The sequence below is a fragment of the Stegostoma tigrinum genome, chromosome 33 (assembly GCF_030684315.1).
Source record: "Stegostoma tigrinum isolate sSteTig4 chromosome 33, sSteTig4.hap1, whole genome shotgun sequence".
NCBI lineage: Eukaryota > Metazoa > Chordata > Chondrichthyes > Orectolobiformes > Stegostomatidae > Stegostoma > Stegostoma tigrinum.
In genome coordinates this window covers 33339955-33362701 of record NC_081386.1, presented here as the reverse complement: position 1 = coordinate 33362701, position 22747 = coordinate 33339955, and the positions used below count along the sequence as shown (strand labels likewise).

The 22747-nt window shown below is 41.3% G+C and overlaps 1 protein-coding gene across 2 annotated transcripts in view; it reads right to left on the bottom strand.

Annotated features, from left to right (window-relative positions):
* spg11 (SPG11 vesicle trafficking associated, spatacsin) overlaps positions 1–22747 on the bottom strand; it is a 143179-nt gene that overhangs the window by 57522 nt on the left and 62910 nt on the right. For both annotated transcript variants that reach the window (XM_059639165.1, XM_059639166.1), the window contains exons 18-25: positions 22570–22715; positions 21856–22020; positions 14993–15059; positions 9833–9998; positions 7680–7888; positions 2583–2691; positions 2235–2394; positions 678–941 (exon numbers count right to left, since the gene is read on the bottom strand). In XM_059639165.1, coding sequence (XP_059495148.1) covers positions 678–941; positions 2235–2394; positions 2583–2691; positions 7680–7888; positions 9833–9998; positions 14993–15059; positions 21856–22020; positions 22570–22715 — 1286 coding nt within the window. The remainder of the gene's footprint in view (positions 1–677; positions 942–2234; positions 2395–2582; positions 2692–7679; positions 7889–9832; positions 9999–14992; positions 15060–21855; positions 22021–22569; positions 22716–22747) is intronic.

Genomic DNA, 22747 nt, shown 5'->3' with positions numbered 1-22747 from the left:
CAGTAAGCAAGACTTCAGGTAAACACAAACTTGGCAAACCAAGTCCAAAGTAGAAAGAGTAGATTTATCATTTTTCTTTTTAAAAAAAAAAGACTGAATGCATGTGCACCAATACAATGGAATTGATGGAATCTTTGAGCTTTTAATTCTAGTTAAAGAAATTCATTGATGTTCATTTCTAGCCTAGTCAAGGTTTACAATTAAATTTCTTAGCAGTTTGAAACATGTTTTGAGTAGTCAAACCTATCTACACACTTTACACCTGACATATTTCACATCTGTAATAAGGCTATACATCACCTGTACTGAATCGGAGAACATTATATTGAAGTACTTTGCTATCATCTATGATATTCACCACAGTGGGACAGACCATCCACTCTGACTGGTATATAAATCAGTATTTATGCATCACACGAGCCCATCCCAGCATATTCCATCTCACCCGAGCTGCATACAATTTTGTTCCTCCCCACAACCACACCTCAAATGTTTATTCAGCTACCCCTTAAATACACATATGGTCTTCACCGCAACTACTGCAGAGGGCTGTTCCAATTCTCACCATTCCTTGGGTAAAGGTGTTTTTTCTGAATTCCTGACAGGATTTATTGGCAACACTTTTAGAACTACAACCCTTTTTCCTGTTAATTTAGCCTACACACAAGAGTCCTCACCTGAAAACATGCAGCCAAAACACTCAACACGGGGGCACCATGTCGCACCGCTTCACTCAACAGGTAACGCCAAGGCTTTGGTTTCTCCTGGCACCAATACAGAACTTGAAAAAGATCCACTGGAGATTCATCTTTCTCGTTGGTTTCTCGCTTGGTTACAGAACAACTTACAGGATTTCCTTGTGCAACAAACTGCAAGTTCTGAAAAGCTAGTGTCAGGTGACCTTGAAGAACAGGACTGAAGTCTTTTAATAGTGCCATCACCTATTGAAAAGTATCAGATAGCAACATAAAGGCAAACTGTTATTTAAAAACCTAAAACACAGATAGCTGGACTGTTCACTAACAATTTAAGGTGCTTAATGCCTATAATAAAAATTAAGTGAGGACCAATCTATAATGGGACTAACAGACGTGGTGTCACATGGCTTACGGAAAATAATGCAGTGTTTTGTGTTATACTCAGTCTATAACAGGACGAACTGTAAAATTCGCAAAAAAAAGTCAAGGGAGCTGTAGGAAACATTCCCAACATAAGAAATTGTGCTGAGAATTTCTGAACACCAAGCACACTTCTATTTCTAACCAGCTGCAGACACATTTGAAAAACACAGTCCTGTGGAAAGTACTAACTTTTATTGGGGACAATGCCATAAGTGTCAAGTGACCTTCAAGGTTTCATCCAGATGTCCAGCTTTCACAGTTAAGCTTAGCAAGTGCCATAGTAATTACTTAGATTTCCACCAAATCTGTTAGCTCACCATCACCATTCCCGATTGAGCTTTTGATTCCAGTTTTATTAAACTGAAAGAATTTAAATTCCCGAGCCTGCTGTTGTACAATTTAAGGTGACATTTCTGGATTATTTGGTCTAAGTCTCCAAGGAAAAAAAAACCAAGGAAAACAACTGCTCTGTTACCAGGCTAGTAACTCGTGTTGTTCTGAAGAGCCCTGGACACTCTAGAATAATGATGAATTGTTAGCAATCTTACTGCCTAAACAAAAAAAAACTATTGTAATCTTGTTTTTGATACTAATAAAATGAAGATGTACATAGATGTTTGAAGCAGCATCGTATGGGAACAGAATTACCTACATATATTTCAGAAATTTCAATTGTTGCATGTTAATTTAGAGACTTCACAATTCCATCAAGACAGTTACCCTCCAAGGTTCTGGAAAATTTCAATGCCAACCAATTCCTGGCTTGTAAACCTCAAAACATCAGTGGAGATACGGTTAATTTCAATTAGCTTTTATTGAAAGGCCTGCTAGAGCACAGTTAAGCTTCCAAAAAGACAAACTTGGTAGGGTTTTGGATTTTAAGCTTATCTGGACTAGCAGTTGGGGACAAAGTGAAATGAATTCTAAGGCTCTGCTAGTGCCACATTTTGAGTTTCCATTAGTGGTGGCTGCTTTTTCCAGAAGGAAGAAAGGGAACAAGAGAAACTAACAAAGAAGAAAGTAAAAACATTCAAATCTATTTCAGGGGAAATCTGCTGCAACAGAAGAACAAAAAAAAAAGTAAACTGTGATTAATTGTTATGAACTTGTTACCTCATCTGGCTGGTAGTTGTGAAGTTGAGCAAAAATCACAAACTGCAGCCACTCATCCTCTCGGGCACATTCCTGGAGGTAGGCTAAGCTGAAGGAAATGCCATGAAGCTTACAGAATTGCAGCACCAGTGACCACTCTTGACCAGCTTCAAAAGATGTCCTATGAATAAATTCAATGTGATAATTAAATCATGTGAAGCTGCACCCCAAAAAAAATTGCAAAGCCTAGTAAGGTGTTGTACTTTTTTTAGACAACACAGTGTGGAGCTGGAGGAACACAGCAGGCCGGGCAGCAGAGCAGGAAAGTTAATACTTTGGGTTGGGCTACCCCTTTGTACATTTTCTTACCTGTTTATAACCCTGTTTTTTAAGTTCTCCCAAGTGGCATTTTCTAAATGGGTCAGCAATTCCTCTGCTGATGATCCATTAAATTCAATCAAGTTCTGAAGTTTCTCAGCTGAGGAAGACACAAAGAAGCAGAGACCTCATCTTAAATATGAAACCATACGCACTAATGGGACATGAACTTTGTTTCAATAACAAATAGTGAAGTTTGAAAACAAAAAGAGATCACATCATATGAAAGTAAAGTTCTAACGAGCAGGACATTATGAAAGCGACAAGGTAGTCATGAGATATCCACAAGACCATAAAAATTAGGAGCATAATTAGGTCATTCAACCCATAGAGTCTACTCCCTCTTTCAATCATGGCTGATAGATTTCCCAACTCCACTCTCTTGCCTTCTTTCCATAACTCTTGATCCACTTACTAATCGACAGCCTAATGATCTGTCTTAATGGCTTGGCCTCCACAGCCTTCTGCAACAACAAGTCCCACAAATTAACCCTCCTCTGCCTAAAGAAATTCCTCCTCATCTCCTTCACTCTAAGGCTGTGCCCTTCGTCTCTCTTACTAATGGAAGCACCTTCTCCATATCTACTCTATCCACCCATCCCTCTAAACTCCAACGAGTACAGGCCGATTGTCCTCAACTGATCCTTATGACAAGCCCTTCACTGCTGGGATCATTCGTGTAAACTTTGTCTAAAAACCCCCTCTAAAATGAGCACATTCTTCCTTAGATATGGGGCTCAAAAACTGCTCACGATATTCCAAACATGGTCTGACTAGAGCTTTACTGACCTTCAGCAGTACATCTCTGCTCTTGTAATCTAACCCTCTTGAAATGAATGTGAACCTTGCATTTGCCTTCCTAACTGCCAAATGAATCTGCACAGTAACCTTAACAGAATCCTAAAGAAGGAATCCCAAGTCCCTTTGTGGGTCAGATTTCCAAAGCCTTTCTTGGTTTAGAAAACTGTCTACATCTCCACTTTTACCAAAGTGCATAACCTTAAACTTTCCCACATTATATCTCAAATGCCTCTTTTTTTGCCCAATCTCCTAGCCTGCCCAAGTCCTTCTCCAAGCCCCCCCGCTTCCTCAACACTACTTGTCCCTCCACCTATGTGTCATCTGCAAACTTTGCAACAATGCTCCCAGTTCCTTCATCCAGATTGTTAATGTAAAAAGGTGAATTGTTACAGTCCCAACACAGACCCCTATGGAACTCCTGAAAAAGATCCGTTTATTCTCCACTCTCTGCTTTCTGCCAGTCAGCCAATCCTCTATCGATGCCAGTAGCTTGCCTCTGACACTATGGACTCTTATTTAGTCGCATCCCGTGTGCCACTTTGTCAAAGGACTTCTGGAAATCCAAACATCACATCCACTGGCTCTCCTTTGTCTAACTTAATCATTACCTCCTAAAGAACTCTATTAGATTTGTCAGGTATTACCTTGCCTTAACTAGGCCACGCTGACCCAGTCCTGTTTTACCATACACTTCCAAGTACTCTGCAACTTCATCCTTAATGATGGATTCCAAAATCTTACCAACCCAGAGGTCAGAATAGCCAGCCTCTAGTTTCCAGTCTCCTACCTCTTGCTGTTCTTAAACAGGAGGGTTACATTAGCTATTTTCCAGTCCTCTGGAGCCCTCCCCAGCTGCAAGTGATTCCTGAAAGATCACCACCAATGCTTCTACAACCTCATCTACCTCCTTCAGGACTCTGCGATGTAGTCCATCTGGTCCACATGATTTATCCACCTTCAGACCTTTCACCTTGCCCAGCAACAGCTTCTTGACAGTCAACACATTTATCTCTGCCTCTCGACAGGGAGTTCCACTATGCTGCTGGTGTCTTCCATTATGAAAGCGGATGCAAAGTACCTCATCAGTTTATCTACTGTTTGCTCCCCATTACCACTTCACATCTCCAAGATGGCAGCTGCCAGGGCTTGTCCACTCTCATCTGCTTTCTTTCTTTTCATCCGTTTTACTTCTGTTCTTTTTATTTCATTCATTTATTTTGTTTTTCTTTGCTTTGGCTGGTTGGTCAGCAGCACTGGCACGGAGGTGAGAGCAAAAGCTGATGGCAGCCGAGGACATGGCACCTCCTGGCAGTTGGAGGGAGGTTGAAGGATGTCCTCATTCGGGGCTGGTAGTGTTAGAACTCCTCCAGTGGTCAGAGGCAACAGCAGCAAAGTCTGCAAGGTGGTAGTGCCAGCCAGACAACATCTCAGAGGAGGACAGCTGGAGTGGGACTCTTGGCACAGCAGCAGCCTGTCCTGGCAGTGGAGCCGGGGAACTCCTGGCTGTAGTATGCCCAGAGCAGGGTCTCCTGGCGTGATCAAGACAGGAGCAGAGCTGGGGGAACTCCTGGTTGTGGGGCCAATGTGGATTGAACTTGGGAGTCGGCAACAACAAGGTGTGCCCTGTGACTAAGAGGCGGCACTTAATGAGTGGCAATTTGTACAATGGTGGGTCTGACACAGACAGTGGCGAGACAGTGGAGAAGGGGTGGAGGTTCCAGGTATTGTGTCACTGGTGAGCTGGTTCACACCTCATGGCAGAAGCAGCAGAACGAAGACAGACTCTTTTTCAGTTATGTCTTATTATTCTTAAACTGTGTAAAATGGCACTGGATTGTGGCAATAGTTGAAGCTTTTCATTGTATTTTACTGTATTATTCACTGTAAAAAACAGGTGACAACAATTCATTCAATTCGATTCTCCAACCTCATTTTTCCAGTGGTCCAATGTCCACTTTTTCCTCTCTCTTACCTCTCTCGCAATTTTCTTTTGTAATACTGGCTAGCTTACCATCATATTTTATCTTCTCCTTCCTTATTGCTTTTTTTTTGAAAAATGTTATCCTCTGTTTGTTTTTAAAAGTTTCCCAGTTCTATGGATTCCCACTAATCTTCATTACATTGTATGCTTTTTTTCTTTTCCTTTCATACTATTCTGCCTTCCCTGATCAGCCATGTTTCTTTTTTCCTCAGGATGAATTTCTCTTGTTCAGCCTAAATTATACACAGGAACTCCGACTACTGCTGCACCTCTGTCTTCACAGCAACTGGTCCCAGTTCGATTCCAACCTTGGGCAACATTCTCCACATGTCTGCATGGGTCTCCTCTAGGTGCTCTGGTTTCCTCCCACAAGTCAAAGACAGGCAGGTTAAGTGGATTGGCCATGCTAAATTGCCCCATAGCGTCCAGGGACATGCAGGTTAGGAGGATTAACAATGGGGAATGTAGGGTTACAGCACTGGGGTGGGGGGATGGGTCTGGGTGGATGCCCTTCAAAGAGTCGGTGTGGAACTGATGGGCCAAATGGCCTGCTTCCACATTCTAGGAATTCTATAACTCCTTTTCTTGAGATCTGCTGTCAACCTGATTTTACAAGCCCACTTGTACATCATCATGGGGAGCCTCAATAAAAAAAAGGTATCTTTCTTACATTCCTTTTTTATCTCCTGATTTATTCACCCACCCCCCACCCCTCCACATTCTTACTATTGTTAGGAGGCCTGTACATAACTCCTGTCAGGGTGCTTTCTCCTTTGGCGGTTCCTCAACTCTACCCACACAGATTTACAACTGACTCCATGTCACTCCTCACTATTGATTTAATTTAATTTCTTCCTAACAAGGGAGCCCTGCCTTCTCTGTCCACCTCCCTGTCCTTTTGATAGGATGCAATCGTTCTGTTCACAATTTTCAATGCAGCCGACCCGCCCCAAGCCCTATCCTTGGATAGACTGCTACAATAAAATAAACTAATGCAAAACTGAAAGTGTAAAAGTAGTGCCTCTGAACTAATATGAAGATAGGAGACTCTTCCTTGCAGCTGTCTAACCACTGCTATTATTTTATAGTTGCAGTTCATCAGTGCGCTCTCCAAACTGCCTACTGCTTAAACTAATGCCTCATTTCTGTTCCCAATCTAAGCACTGCCACAGAGTTCTGTCTGGCGAGAGAAACTGTCATAATCGATAAGTCTCCTTCAACAGCACCTCACAAGCTCTCAACCTCTCCCACTCAGGAGAATGGGGGCAACGGGGGCATGGGAACACCACCGCCACCTGCAAGTGCCAACCAAGTCATACATTATCCTTATTTAGAAATATCAGATTCCCTTCACCAGAGTCACAATCCTGGAACTTCCTACTTAATGTACCTCCATCACATGGGAAGCAGTGGCTCAAGACAGCAGGTAACAACCATCTTTTTGGGAATAATTAGGGATGGGCAGCAAATACTGGCTGCTCTAACAATGGGCAATCCATGAACAAGTGAAAAAGGAACACAAATCAAGAGGTCACCACCAGGAGGTTTTTTTTGTGGAGTGAGATGGGACACAGAGGGGATGCAAAGTACTTGGCTGGTGACAATCCTTCCCCTCCCAATAAGCAAGCCAGGGACAGCTGACACACCTAAACAAGTCAGCCCCACAGACATAACACACATCTGGGGCCTAAACCTGGACAGTGTGGAACTTTCGCCTTTCAGTGAAAAGATAGTCACTGGTGAGACCATCAGTCCCAGCACAGCTTCAGCCTCAGAAGTGGGTACCACTGGGATTGCAACGAGGACGTGGTGGAGGAGGAGGAGCAAGAGCAATGGCTGCCTGAATTGAGGGAGGTGAGTGGGGAAGTGGCATCTCGGCAACAATACATAATGCACCTAGAGAATCCAATGAATGGAACCCCACTCTCCCATCTATGTTCACTGTCCAAATCTTGCACTATTCACCTGCAAGGGTCTATAGCTTTGTGAAAAGTAACAAGTGCCGTTTAAAAATAAGAAGTGTTGAAGTGTAGTTTTGTCCTGGGCACGACAACACCACAAGGACAAAAATCATCTTAATTCCAACAGCCCAAAGAACAACATGTCCAGTTGAAAGGCATGTGCCTTAAGGATATATCGAGGGATAAATCTAAATTCAAGCAAAGTCCATTATATTAGTAAGTTAAATTTGTCTACAAACGTCACATCCATTTTGATTGTTACCATGAAGTAATGCAATGTTTACTTTAACCTGATGCCTAAAAGTGGTAGTTGAAAGAAAAACATAAGAAAAACACTATAATTACCCAAGGTGTCTCGTAACAGACTGTGTTGAGTCTCCTCTGCATTTGTGCGCCAATGTTTCAAAACGGCATCTGCAACTTTAAGATCAATTCTCAGTTTAAAGCTCGAAACACCAAGTAATTCGAGGAAGGCAACACAGGCGGCAGCAACAGCAGGTACAGTGAAGTGAGCTAACCCCACAGCGTATGCCTCAATGCTTGCTTGTTGTATCCTAAAACAGATGGGAGTAACATAAAGAAATTTTCAAATAGAGAAAAACAGAGTTTGTTCACAGAATATTGAACAATTACTACCTAAGTTAAATTACAAAAATAGCTAATTCCATGAATTGTGTTCAGCTGAGGAAACTGTAAATGTTCATAATTGTATTTAATAAATCTTTAAATGCAATAATATATAGAAAATTTTAAAAATAGACATTTTAAACCAAAAATATCTTACTGGCTAGAAAACTATTTTGCACAGCACTGATTATATGGGTAGCAACTTTTTAAAAAAAATTCTAAAAATTGCATTTTTGGTTATCGGAAAGAAGAAACAGACTATAAGACCATAGCACATTGGGCCGAATGACCTAATTCTGCTCCATCAAGTCTGCTCCACCATTCAATCATGGCTAATGTTTCTCAATCCTGTCTCCCTGCCTTTTCCTGTAATCTTTGATCCTCTTATTAATCAAGAACCTATCTCTGTCTTAAATACACTCAATGGCTTTGCCTCCACAGCCCTCTGCGGCATTGAGTTCCAGTGGCATTGTTATAATATCACAGGGCTATCTCATTAAAATCCTATTACGGGAGAAGGGCAGTAACCCAACTCTAATTGCCCTTGACTGAGTTGCTTGCTAGACCATTTCAGAACACAGTTAAGAGTTGCCCGCAGTGTTGGAGTCACATTTAGACAAGACCAGGTGGGACAAAAGACTTCCTTCCCACCAGATAGGTTTCAAAACCTCATTACTAGGACTAGCTTTTAAATTCTGTATTTCCTTTTAATCAATTGAATTTAAATTCCAACAGCTGTCCTATTGGGATTTGAACCCATTACCCCCAGGCATTAATCTAGGATTCTGGATTACTAGTCTACTCCACAAACTTCTCCCGCTGAAAGCCCACACCACTGCCCAGGGGAGAGGGTACAAATCCAATATGGCAGCTGGTGGAATTTTAATTAAATCAGGAAATCAAAGGCCGGTCTCAGTAACGGTTCCTTGAAACTATCAATGGTCATAAAAACTCATCTAGCTCATTAATATCAGGGAAGAGTATCTGCCATCCTTATCTGGTCAGGCCTGCTTCTGACTCGTCAGCAACATGGTTAGCTCTTAAGTGCCATCTGAAATGGCCCAGCAAAACTTGCAGCTGTGCCAAACCAGTCTTACTTTGTAGGTACCTACACCAGATCGACTGTCATAGTTCATAGCAATTAGGGACGGATAAATGTTGAGCTTGCTGGTGACATTCACATCCCATGAAGGGATAATTTAAAACTTCGGTTTATTTTACAAAGTTTATTTTAAGGAGATAGCCTTGATGAACAATAACGCCCTCTGGTAAACAGAAACAGCTGGATTAGGTACTGGAGAGTTTTGTGAATTAAAACCACAAAGTGAAGATGGAATGTATATGCCAATGTTAGCTGTTGTCACATTTGTATCTTTCCCGCTCTTCTTGTCATTTTATATTGAACTTTTCATGGCCTCAGGATGTCTAGCCAATTAAATAAATTGTGTATTGAGGCAAGGTAGCAGCCAAACTACACACAGCAAGCACAAAAGCCACAGTATCGTGATAATGGTCAGATGGTAAGTTGCAGTGAAACACAAAGTGAGGGTGAGTAGGACAGAAGAGCATTTGGTGCATCATGCCTATGCAGTACTTTGGAAAGATCTTTCCAATTCATCCCACTCCCTTGACACTACAGCTTTCCTATTGTCCAGAAAATTTTCTGTTAGAATACTTGCCAGATTCCCTTTCGCAAGCTATGGTTGAATGCCCTTTCACCAACATCTTAGACAATATATTTAGAAAATGAGCAAAAGACTTGCACTTCTTTAGTGTCTTTCATGACCTCGCAAGTTTAAGCTCAGAAGCAGCAGCAAAAAGGGAACAGCATTGCATAAGATTTCAATTACTCTCTTTGCTACCATACTCACAACTGCTTGAGTGAATTGCTCTTTGCCAGCTGCTGCACCAGAAAGGTTGCAAATGCAAACGACGGCTGCCCATGACGCAAGTAGTACGAAAAATCTAGACGTTCAGTTATGGCATACTTATTCACCAGGTCAGGGCGAGAGAAATGAGGTAAATCATTTGATAGGTCTGTGGGAAGAATGCAGAAATGTTTCTTAGAAAATCGCGAATTTTTCTTGTCTTGTGCAGAACATGACATTACTGGTGGACAAAAGAAATACTAGATTTCATCACTCTTGTGATTTCTTTGATGGAACTCTCAAACTGCTCGTCACAAAAGACCCATGCATGATTGGCCAAGCATTTCAATGATTTCCACATTATTAAAACGTTTTATAAAGTTTACATACAAAGAAAAATATCACAAGAGCCAACATCTCCTTTACGGGGGTCAAGATTACAATGTAGCATTAGAGGGGGTGCGCCAAAGGGGCTAAGTGGACTACTGTACAAAGAGGGATCGTGCAGAGTGGGCCTATATTCTTTGACACTGAGTCTTATCAAAACCTATACACATCTTCAACGGCCTGGAGGGTAGATGCTGACAGGCTGTTGCTCTGCCTGAAATGTCTGGGTCATAGATACAGAATTAGGGACCAGCCATTTATGACAACTGAGATCAGGAGCAATCATGAATCTTTGAAATTCCCTACTCCAGAGGGTAACTGAGTAAGATGTTAGGCATGCAGGAATTTAAGGCTTACTGGGACAGGATATGAAATTTGAGCTGATGGCAAAGATCCGTCATAATCTTATTAAATAACAACATAGTAAGCTCAAGGGGCCAGAGAGCTTACTTCCTCTCCTAGTTCTTATCTTGCCAAGCTTTCAGAAGCCAAAATTGGTTAATTCTCAAATTTGAGATTGAGCTTCTTGAACTGATAAAGCAACAGCAAGAAACTTTTGCAATTTTTGCTTTTTCAAAATCTAAGTCAAAAGCATATTTAGTAGCATGTTTCAGATACATTTATCTCATTAATCTACAGCAGTTTAAATGTTCCTTCTTTTAAAAGGAAAGGGATAAAAATGATTTTACCTACATTATTGCAGCCCTCAGTTATAATGCACACAGCAAAAAAACAGTGGAAAGCAGGAGCTACAGTTCAAATCTGTTCTTCATTAGATAAAACAGCTAAGATATATGACATTTTTATTAAATGGAGGGGGGCAGGAACTCCTGGAGCTTGAAACCACACTAATTTCTTGTAGCTTTCTCAATGCACAAGCGGGCTTGGCTTTTGCACAATTGCAGCGTACAAAATAAGGCACATCGACTCAATGCACCCAGTTTACTTAGGAACATTAACCTTGGAAAAAAAATTTTTAAACCACCCTTTTTTTTCCATTTTATAAAAACTTTTATTCAATGATTGATCTATAATTTTCTTCACTTTTTAATCATTTGTTTTCAAATCTTTCCATTGCCTCATCTCTTCCACCTCACAATTGTCAGAGATGTGAGTGTTCCTCTAGCGCTGGCATCATGTACTCCTGAACCTGGATCGCTCCATCATTGGTCGTGCCTTCAGTTACCTCGGCCCCAAGATCATGTTTCTCCACTTCTCTACTTTATTCTTTTAATAGACTTCTTAAAACCTACCTCTTTGATCAAGCTTTCAGCCATCGGACTTGATGTTTCCTTACACAACCCAATGTGCCACTTGGAAATGATACTTTGTTTAAAACACTCCTGCAAAGTGCCTTGGGAAGTTGCATTTTGTGAAAAAGTACTATAAAATTAGTTGTTGTTGACTCAGCTTTTGCCACTGTTTTCTATGTCAAATCAGCTAAGGTACCACAAACCTTCTATATTTTAATAAAAAGGCTGCTGTTAGTAAGAGCTAAAGTAAACTAATTATGTTATTTTGCATGTAAATTTAGATGAAAGTACACTTCAGTTTTGACCTTTGATACAACTGAGGAAAATTAATAAAAGAGAAGTCAAGCATTAATGAAAAAAAGACCGGCATTCTCTAGAAGCTTTTTGTATAGTACTCATCAGGACAAATGTAAGGTATACCAAATTTCAGAAGAAACAACTCTATAAACAAACACAGGAGAAGAGGACGCTGATGCATTAGCAAGGAGTCTCTGCCAGAAGAGAAATTACTGAAGTGACTTGAATTATTGCAAAGTTGTGATGTGTAATGTGGAAAATATACTTGGTTTGAACTATTATTTAGAGTCAGAGTCATAGAGCATGGTAACGGACTCCTTGGTCCAACTATTGCATGCCAGCCATGGTCCCAAACTAATCCCGCCTGCCTGCAGCTGGCCCTCCAAACCTTTCTTATTCATGCACTTATCCAAATATCTTCTAGAAGTTCTAACTGTGCTTGCATCCACCACTTCCTCTGGCAGTTCATTCCAAACACAAACCACTGGGGAAAAAATGTTGCCCCTTGTTTCCTTTTTAAAAAAACTTTCTCCTCTCACCTGAAATAAGTCCTCTAGTTTTGAACTCCTCTGTACTAGGGAAAAGACCCTCGCTACTCACCTTGTCTACATGTCTTATGATTTTACAAACCTCTATAAAAGGTCAGTTGTCAACCTCTAACGTGCCACGAGAAAAAAATCCCAGCCTAAACAGCCTATTTTTAAAATTCAAACCTTCCAGACCTGACAATATCCTGGGAAATCTTTCTTGAAGCCTCTCCAAGTTTAGTGATATCCTTCCTATAACACAGCAACTGCACACAGTATTCCAGAACAGGCCTCACCAATGTCCTGTAAAACTCCTACACTCAAAGCTCCGAGCAATGAAGGCAAGTGTTCTGAATGCTTTTTAACCACCCTGTTGACCTGTGATGCAAATTTCAAAGGATTATGTACCTGATCCTGTAGGTTTCTGTGTTCTACAACACTATCCAGGGCACCATCATTAACTGATTACGTCCTGCCCTTGATTGGTGCAGCAAAACGCAATGCCTCACATTTATCCCAATTAAACTCCATCTGCTAGTCCTCAGCCCATTGACTAAATTGATCAAGATCTCTTTGTAATCTGAGATAATAGTCTACTATACAACCAACTTTGGGGTCATCCTCAAACTTACGGACCATGCCTCCTACATTCCCACCCAAATGATTTACATAAATGACAAACAAAAGACAGAGCTCCAGTCCGAAAAACAATCCCCCTCCACCAGCCTGCCTCTGAACATAATACCAATTTTGCAGACAGTTGGCAAGCCATCCCTGAATCCCATGTGATCTAACTTAATTAGTTAGTCTACCACGCAGTACCTTGTGGAAGGCTTTACTAAAGTCGATGTAAACATCAAACACTCTGCACTCAATCCTTTTGCTTACTTCCTCAAAAAAAACTCAATCAAGTTTGTGAAACATAATTTCCCATGCACAAAGCCGTATTGACTGTCCCTAATCATTCCCCGTTTCTCCAAATGCATGTAAATCCTACCTTTCAGGATCACCTGCAACTTACCCACCACCGATGTCATGCTCAGAGGGCGATAGTTCCCAGGCTTCTCCTTACAGCCTTTCTTAAATAAAGGCACCACATTAGCTATCGTCCAGTCCTCTGGCACCTCACCCGTGTGGTTATAAATGATACAGATATTTCTGCTAGGGGCCCTGCAATTTCTTTCCTAACTTGCCACAGCATCCCAAGATACACCACATCAGGTCCCAGAGATTTATCCACCTTTATGTTTTCTAAGGCCTCCAGCACTTCCTCCAGTATAGTGTGAGCTGTTTTCAAATCATCAGTATTTATTTCACCGAGTTCTCTAGACTCCATTTCTTTCTTTATAGTACAAGCTGATGCAAAATATTTATCTACTATCCCTCCCATCTCTTGAAGTTCAACACACAGACCTTAATCATTAAAGGGGTCCTATTCTCTCTCTCGTTGTTCTTTTGTTCTTAATGTACTTGCAGAATTCTTTGCATTATCCTTAACCTTACTTGCCAAAGCTATTTATTTGTGCCATGATGTTCTCATTTTAGCATTTCTGTTCTAAAGACAGAATAATTTGTATTAGGCGTGTTTATACAGCACAAGTGGCACCCAGCACTTAATCCAACTGATATACTTCATGTGTGAATTTCAATTATAGTTTGGCAAGGGCTTATTAGAATGATGAAGGGTCAATATATGTGTTTGATGAATGACAATCTAGAAAGGACCTTGGATGAATTCTCAACCACCCACTCTCACCACCTATTGGCTGAAATCAGCTGACTTGTGCACCACAGTCAAACAACTCAATATGTCACAACCATTGTATTAACAGAGGCAAGAGAATCACGGATAAATGTTTCATGAATGTCAACATGGTTATGATCATATGGTTCTACAACTGCAGTTTTTCAATTTACAGTAATGAAATAAAATATATTTGCCACGGTTCATTTTTTTAAAAAATGCTAGAGCAAAAGAAATGTTCAAATTCATTCCAAAGGCCTTTCAAAATAACAAACAACCGTCTACCCTTTAATTGATTAATTTGTCTTGTGATACCAGTCTATGGATACAGCACTGGGCAGCCTCTGTGACCTTCTTTTAATAGCCAAACTTTCTTAGCAGTTAGTATTTGCAAGTTATTCAATTGTGAGGCATCAGTGCCAGGCTTGGTTCTGTCCCTGATGAAGGTTAACACCCATGCATAATTGCCAAATGATGCTGCTAGCCAGCACTAATGTTTTTTCCCCCCGCTTAGTAGAGACAGCTGAGCCCAATTTCTGGGTCACATTGCAGGCTGACATTAGTTAACTCTGCACATTTTGGGTACTGGCCTTCCAATTCTGAATGGCTCAGCTAAACACAGCCTTTGCTTGGAGCCTGTGTTATTCATCTTTAATATTTACATTCATGATTTGCACTGTAATAGACTTTTGCATCCTCTGTTTAAACTAAATCTATAGTGATTGGAGCAACTCCTGGCTTAAAGTCAGACAGGGAAGACTCATTATCATGGTATGTCAAAGAACATTAGTTTCCAGTCATCAATGTATCTTGGATAAGTAATGAGCTCAGCAGTTTAAAATGAGCAAAAAGGTATCCTAATAGCCTTGAAAGCTGTGCCAAGCTCCCTCAATTCCTTCCCTCCTACCTCCACCCAATAGTCTGGTAGCATTGTATTAGTCTGAAAGGAACTTACCACAAGTGGAGAGCACATTGGCAGACTGCCAGCCAAAGAGGCGTGATGGATCAAAGGGGTGCAATGACTGAAAAAAGAGAGGAAAAGAAAAATCATGGACAATGAACACTGAAAAAAGTATCCATCTGTAACCACTGAAAAGTGGGCACTGATATTCAATACCAGTCTTGACAAATAATTTACTCGCACAAGGATATGCTTGTTTCACAGTTAACACATATATGTTGTATACATCTAACCTATTTAGAAGTTAATCATTCATGTTCAACTGAAAATGAAAATTAGAGCCTTTACACCCTGTACAGTGTTTCTCATTCTGGATTTCTGATTATTGTTATACAGTCACATATTGTCTTCAAACCAAATGAACATTCTCCTTTGCTCATGGCTTGAGTTTAAAAATCCACAGTCAACATTATTTTATACCTTAAATAAATCTGTTATAATGGCAGTGGTTCAGAAAGCCTGAGCTGGGAAAGGAACAAACGAAAAGGAATGGGTAGCATTCTGCACAAGAATGAGGTCAGAGAGTCATAGAGATGTAAAACATAGAAACAGACCCTTTGGTCCAACTTGTCCATGCTGACCATATGTCCTAAATTAATCTAGTCCCATTTGCCAGCATTTGGCCCATATACTTCCACCACTTCCCCTGGCAGCTTGTTCCTATATGCACGATCCTCTGTGTGAAAAAGTTGCCCCTTAGGTTCCTTCTAAATCTTTCCCCTCTCACCTTGAACCTATGTCCTCCAGATTTGAACTCCCCTATCCTGGGAAAAAGACTTGGCTATTCACCCTATCCATGGCTCTCAATTTTACAAACCTCTAAGATCACTCCAGCTTACTGAACCTCTCCCTACTGTTCGAACCCTTCGATCCCAGCAATATCATTGTAAACCTTTTCTGAACACTTTCAAGTTTAACATCTTCCCTATAGCAGGGAGGCAGAACTGAGCGCAGTATTCTATAAGTGGCCTAACCAGTATCCTGGGATAATGGGAACTGCAGATGCTGGAGATTCCAAGATAATAAAATGTGAGGCTGGATGAACACAGCAGGCCAAGCAGCATCTCAGGAGCACAAAAGCTGACGTTTCGGGCCTAGACCCTTCATCAGAGAGCTTTGATGAAGGGTCTAGGCCCGAAACATCAGCTTTTGTGCTCTTGAGATGCTGCTTGGCCTGCTGTGTTCATCCAGCCTCACATTTTATTAACCAGTATCCTGTATAGCTGCGATATCACTTCCCAACTCCTATACTCAAAGCAATGGCCAGTAAAGGCAAGCACAAAAATGGGAAAATAAATTAAAGCACTTTTCACCTATTATACATCATAAACCGTTGACCTATGTTCCGATCTTTTACAATTAAATTTATGCTGCGTACATGCAGCACAACCTTTTTTTTTGGATACTTGTTTCCTCCGGGATCCGTGCAGAGGGCGGACTTAGAATTGATTTCTTTTGCTAAGAGACTCCCTCAGAGTATAGTCTTGAAAATCATCTCATTCAAAACTCAGAATAAGGCCTCAGTACATCTTGAGGGAGGAGATAAATGTCAAACTTTAAGGCTTGAGGAAGGAGCTGAAGAAGCAGTTTCTATGTGATAAGTAGCGTTCTCTTGTTCCATATAGTATGATCTCATGACTTTCCTCAAAGATCCAAATATTTTATCAAATTTTGTATGTTTTTCCCTACATTTTTCCTTACAAGATTAATGTGAAGGAGCTCAGTTATGTTGCTGTGCCACTTGCTTGATTCTCTGGCAGTCTAGATGAAATTGATTTTTAAAATGCTGTGCAACTTTCCTTGCCAAAGTCTACATTTGATGCACCAGTCCTGTGCCCAGTGTGTCACAAGGATCGGTGCTGGGTCCACTGCTTTTCGTCATTTTGGATGTGAATATAGGAGACGTGGTTAGCAAGTTTACAAATAACACCAAAATAGGTAGTGTAGTGGAAAGTGAAGGTGGTTATCTCAGATTACAACGGGACCTTGATCAGATGGGCCAATGGGCTGAGGAGGGGCAGATGGAGTTTAATTTAGATAAATGTGAGATGTCACGATTTGGTAAGGGAAACCAGGGCAGGACTTATACAATTCATGATAGGACCCTGGGGTGTGTTGCCAAACAGAGACCTGGGGTGCATTTGTACAGTTCCTTCCGTAAAGGTAGAGTCACAGGTAGACAGGGTGGTGAAGGTGGTGCTTGGCAGGATTGCCTTCATTGGTCAGAACATGGAGTACAAGAGTCGTGATGTCATGTTGTCCTGTACAGATCAAGTTAGATTGAAGGGTCTGTTTCCATGTGGTATTACTCTGACTGTGCTTGGTTGTGTCATAATCACAATTCAAATATAAAACAATTATGTTTCCTTAGGCCAGTCATTTACTTCACAAATTAACTCAAGATTCCTTCAACAGCACCTTTCGATCCTGACCTCTACTAACTATAAACGAGAAGGCAAAGATGCATAGGAACACCACAACCTGCAAGTTCCCCTAAGTGACTATCCTGCTGTGGATCGACATCATTTCTTCACTGTTGTGGAGTTTAAGTCCAGGAAATACCTTCCTAACAGCATTGCAGGAGTACCTACACCATAAGGACCTTAGGATTTCCAGAAGGTGGGTCATTACTTAACCTCACAATCACAATTAAGGATGGGTAATAAGTGCTCCATTAACTAGTGACACCCACATTCCATGAACAAACGAAGGCCCATGTGTTTGGGCAACAATATTGAAACTGCACCAATTACAGATACAATCATCCTTGATAACTTGATACAAAAATCTGACAAACTTCTTCAAACTCAAATAAAACTACATATTAATACATTCATGTATTAAGTTTTGGACTCCACGTACTTTTTTGCTACTTAAACATCCCATTTATTTGATTATGGGATCAAAAAATACTTTCTGTTTATTATGATGCATGTGTGCATAAATGTTTCTTCACTGCTCACTGACTGTTAAATAATTCGCTTCCTGAAGTCTGCAGTTCTAGCCCTAGCCAAGAATGACATTTCCAATACATTGGAACTGAGGATATAACATTACAAACCTCGAAAAACTATCCTGCTTATTATCATGCCCTGAACACACTGTGGAACAGCAATATTAGTCATCCAGTTGACTTCATGCCAGTCAACTTAATTCTCAGTTTCATACATTCTTGTCGCAAATGTTCCTTCTAAAACAAAACACCTTTACTGAGATGGCACCATTGCACTTTATTCTCTGAAATGAAAAAGTAATCTTTGAAAGTGAGAGAGATTTTGAAATATTTTCAGTACTGCACAGGAACTGAAGCCTAGAGCATGCACTCAAGTCTTTGACTGGGCCTTGAACCCTTGACTTTCTGACTCAGATAAGAATTTTCAACCACTGAGCCACAGATGGCCGATAAACACTTGTGAAACAAGACACTCAGTTGAAAGGTACCGAGGGACAGGCAATAAACGCTGACCAGTCAGCAATGCCCAGGTCCCACTTGTGAATAAAACAATATCCAGATTGATACTTAATACATACATCATACTGAATGAAATGGCCCCAGCAGCAATCCTAGCAACTGACTGGAAAGCTGATACAATTCCACAATGGCCATTTCAAGGAGTTGTGACAGAACTAATCGTCATTCACAGGCAATTCACTGAGTGCCATCAGTGTTCCCATGCCTTTAAAAAGGGAGGTAGATCCATTGTAATGTCATTGAACCAAGAATCTAGAGTCCCAAACAAATGTGCTGGAGTCATAATTGCTAGTTTGATGATGACCACATAATCAAAGTTGATTGTTTAAAAAAATGTACCCCTTCGGGTTCACTATGGCACTTTAGGGAAGAAAATCTGCTATCTTTAACTTGCCTGGCCAACGTGTAACTTCAGACACACAGCGATGTGGTTGATTCTTACCTGCAGTGGCCAGGCAAGTCATTTAGTTCAAGGCATTATGGGTGATCAATGAATGCAAGTTCTACCAGCAATGCCCACATCCCACAAATGAAATATAAAAAGAGCAGCATGCCTGCAACAGCTGCTTACCAAGTGGGCAGTGTGATGGTTGCTCCTGCAATTACAGTGGGCTCTGGAGCAAAAGCCAAGAACAAGACCTCGGGCGACAAATGAGAAGTCAGGCGATGGAGCAGGCGAATAAGGCAGGCCCTGGCCAAAGGCTGTTGCACTGGGAACTTGATAGCCCTTGCTGCAAAGCAGGCATTTCCGTGGGCTATACCCAAATCTCAACTCCATATTAATATTATACTGTACATCATTGTGCATTTAATGAAAATATCACATATAATGAACTTTAGATTAATCTTTAGAAGAGAAATCCAGTGTTGCTACTTTAAAGCAGTAACGGCAATTAATGATGTACATAGTTCCACAATAATCCAAGGCCTCATATTGTCACTCTAGCATGCATTTCATCATGTCCAAGGCTGAATGATTAATACTGGCAGATTATCATGGAGGTCAGTAAATAAGAGGAGGGCTATAATAAAGTTTGTATTAATTTTTCCCTCGCTAGGCATTTATTAAAATGTATTTGTTTATGGGGTGTGGATATCACTAGCAACATCAACATTGATCATCCTTCCCTAATTGCCCCTGAAAAAGTGGGAGTGAACTTGCTTCTTGAATTATTGGCAATCTGTGTAGTGAAGTTTCTCCCAGTAGATAGGGAGTTCCAAGATTTTGACCCAGCAACAGTGAAGGAACAGTGATACATTTTCAATGTCAGTTGACAAGGAAATGAAGATAAAGTGTGAAGCTGGATGAACACAGCAGGCCAAGCAGCATCTCAGGAGCACAAAAGCTGACGTTTCGGGCCTAGACCCTTCATCAGAGGGGGATGGGGAGAAGGTTCTGGAATAAATTGGGGGGTGGGTGGGGTGGGAGAGGCAGACCGAAGATGAAGAGAAAAGAAGATAGGTGGAGAGGAGAACATAGGTGGGGAGGTATGGGAGGGGATAGGTCAGTCCAGGGAAGACGGACATGTCAAGGAGGTGGGATGAGGTTGGTAGGTAGGAAATGGAGGTGCAGCTTGAGGTGGGAGGAAGGGATGGGAGAGAGGAAGAACAGGTTAGGGAGGCGGAGACAGTCTGGGCTGGTTTTGGGATGCAGTGGGGGGAGGGGGTGAGCTGGGCTAATTTTGGGATGCAGTGAGGGGGGGGGGGGTGAGGGGAGATTTTGAAGCTGAAACTGGTGAAGTCTACATTGATACCATTGGGCAGCAGGGTTCCCAAGCGGAATATGAGTTGCTGTTCCTGCAACCTTCGGGTGGCATCATTGTGGCACAGCAGGAGGCCCATGATGGGCATGTCATCTGAGGAATGGGAGGGAGAGTTAAAATGGTTCGCGACTGGAGGTGCAGTAGTTTATTGTGAACCGAGCGGTGGTGTTCTGCAAAGTGGTCTCCCACCCCCCACTGCATCCCAAAACCAGCCTAGTTCATCCCCTCCCCCCACTGCATCACAAAACCAGCCCAGCCTGTCTCCGCCTCCCTAACCTGTTCTTCCTCTCACCCATCCCTTCCTCCCACCCCAAGCCGCACCTCCATTTTCATGCACAATAACCTCATCCCACCTCCTTGACCTGTCAGTCTTCCCTGGACTGACCTATCCCCTCCCTACCTCCCCACCTATACTCTCCTCTCCAACTATCTTCTTTTCTCTCCATCTTCGGTCCGCCTCCCCCTCTCTCCCTATTTATTCCAGAACCCTCACCCCATCCCCCTCTCTGATGAAGGGTCTAGGCCCAAAACATCAGCTTTTGTGCTCCCGAGATGCTGCTTGGCCTGCTGCGTTCATCCAGCTTCACACTTTGTTATCTTGGATTCTCCAGCATCTGCAGTTCCCATTATCTCTGACATGGAAATGATGCTCCTTTACACCCGTGTACTTTCCAATGAAATATCACTGAACAGACATTAAGGGCAGAAACACTTGAGTTGAGTTTTTACCTCCAACCGAAGCAGTATTGAAGCCAAATGCAATGCCCAATTCTGCCTAGTTAGAAAGTTTCTGCTTTGAAAATGTGCAAAACATGAAAATATCTTCCTTTGAAGCACTAGTTCGACAATTGCCACTTCCACGACTTAAGACTGATGTCTGGAGTAAATACTTGGGGCCAGGGCAATTTTAACTCTAAGTGAATGGGTTTTGAATGGACAAAAATTAGCCCATGATGTACTGATTTCTAATCAAATTAATAAATAATCAAGTACCAAAAAAAAAATTAGATGAGATATGTTTCCAAAGCAGTTTTGTTGAAAACTACATACCTATTTCGGTCAGTTGTCTTGAATTTAAACAAGGAAATGAATGATGAATTATAGCCATTAATATGCTACCTGCACATATATCTGATTACACAAAATATGATGGGTTACAATGTTATTTCATTTTAATCTCAACAGAATCCAGTAATTCAGAACTGCAAATTAGCTCCAAAAAAAGTTGTGAACTGATTCAACCAAACCATGCAGACACAGATCAATAGCTCCTGTTAGTTGCGATTCATAGATTACATTTCATGGTCTTTTAATTTTAGGTTATGGCAAACACAAGGATGGATCAAGTCAGTCTGTATTATATCATCACTAAGGAGTACACCACTTAGTACAAGCTCATTCATCAGGTGGATACAATCGTACACTCAAGAATCAAGCATGCATGAAGGAAAAATGATGGAAGGTTGAGACAAAAGACAAACATAGCCCCTGATCTTCGTCATGGTTACACACAAAACCCTCTCCTTCACCCCAACAAAAACACACAAAATGCAAGTGTGTTTCAAAACCTTCCTAGAAATCAGAAAAACCCAATCCATCAATAAACAATTCACCATGAATACCTGCAAGAGATGATACAGAGAGATGTCCAACGGTGGAATGCCTGAAGGAGTGAGCTGTGGAAAAAGAGCAGTGCGCAACTTGGGATAGGGAGACAGTGCCATCTTCAGCAACTGAGAGTCTACTTTCCAGAGAGAATCACTAACATCTTTTCCTTCCCGCATTACCTAAAGAAATCAGAGGTGAAGATTTTCTTTTATAATAAAAACAAAATACTGCAGGTATTGGAAATTTTCAGCATGACGGGTGGTATATGTGGAGGGTGAAAATGTTCTAAGATTTCAGGCAGGAAGGTGATTTACAATGGGCAATGAATGGTGTAACTTTTGAGTATAAAGATGGCAACCAGTTGCCAACTTTCAAACAGCTAAAGTTTAATGGCCTCGTTTGGAATCATATAATTTGAAGATTCCAGCTGTTTCCTACGTTGTGGGATTGAAAGATTGATGATTTGTGGTACATGGCAGAATACTGCAAATATCAGAACATAATTTCAAACTCCAAAAAGTGAAATGGGACACAATAGGCCACGTTATCACAGTTTCTGCAAGATGAGTTCCAGGAAAGCAAATAGTCTTAAAATAATAACAATCATAGAATAGCAAAAAAGAGACCTTTAGCTCCAAGAAACTCAAGCACCTCCATTCTAACTTCAATACTAGAAACAAAAAAAATACAGCAGCCAAGAGTAAAAGGTTTGGTTCATTTCAACTCACCTGATCAATTCCTCCAGGAGCAAACATAATAGTGGCTAATGCCATCAGAGTGTGTCCCTCCAGCAGCATGCTGCTGACACTGGCTTGATTGCTGGGAATCAGCATTTGAGCATTGGCTAGACTTGCTTGGAATGTCACAGATGTATCTACAAAGGACAGAATGAAGATCAATGTGGCC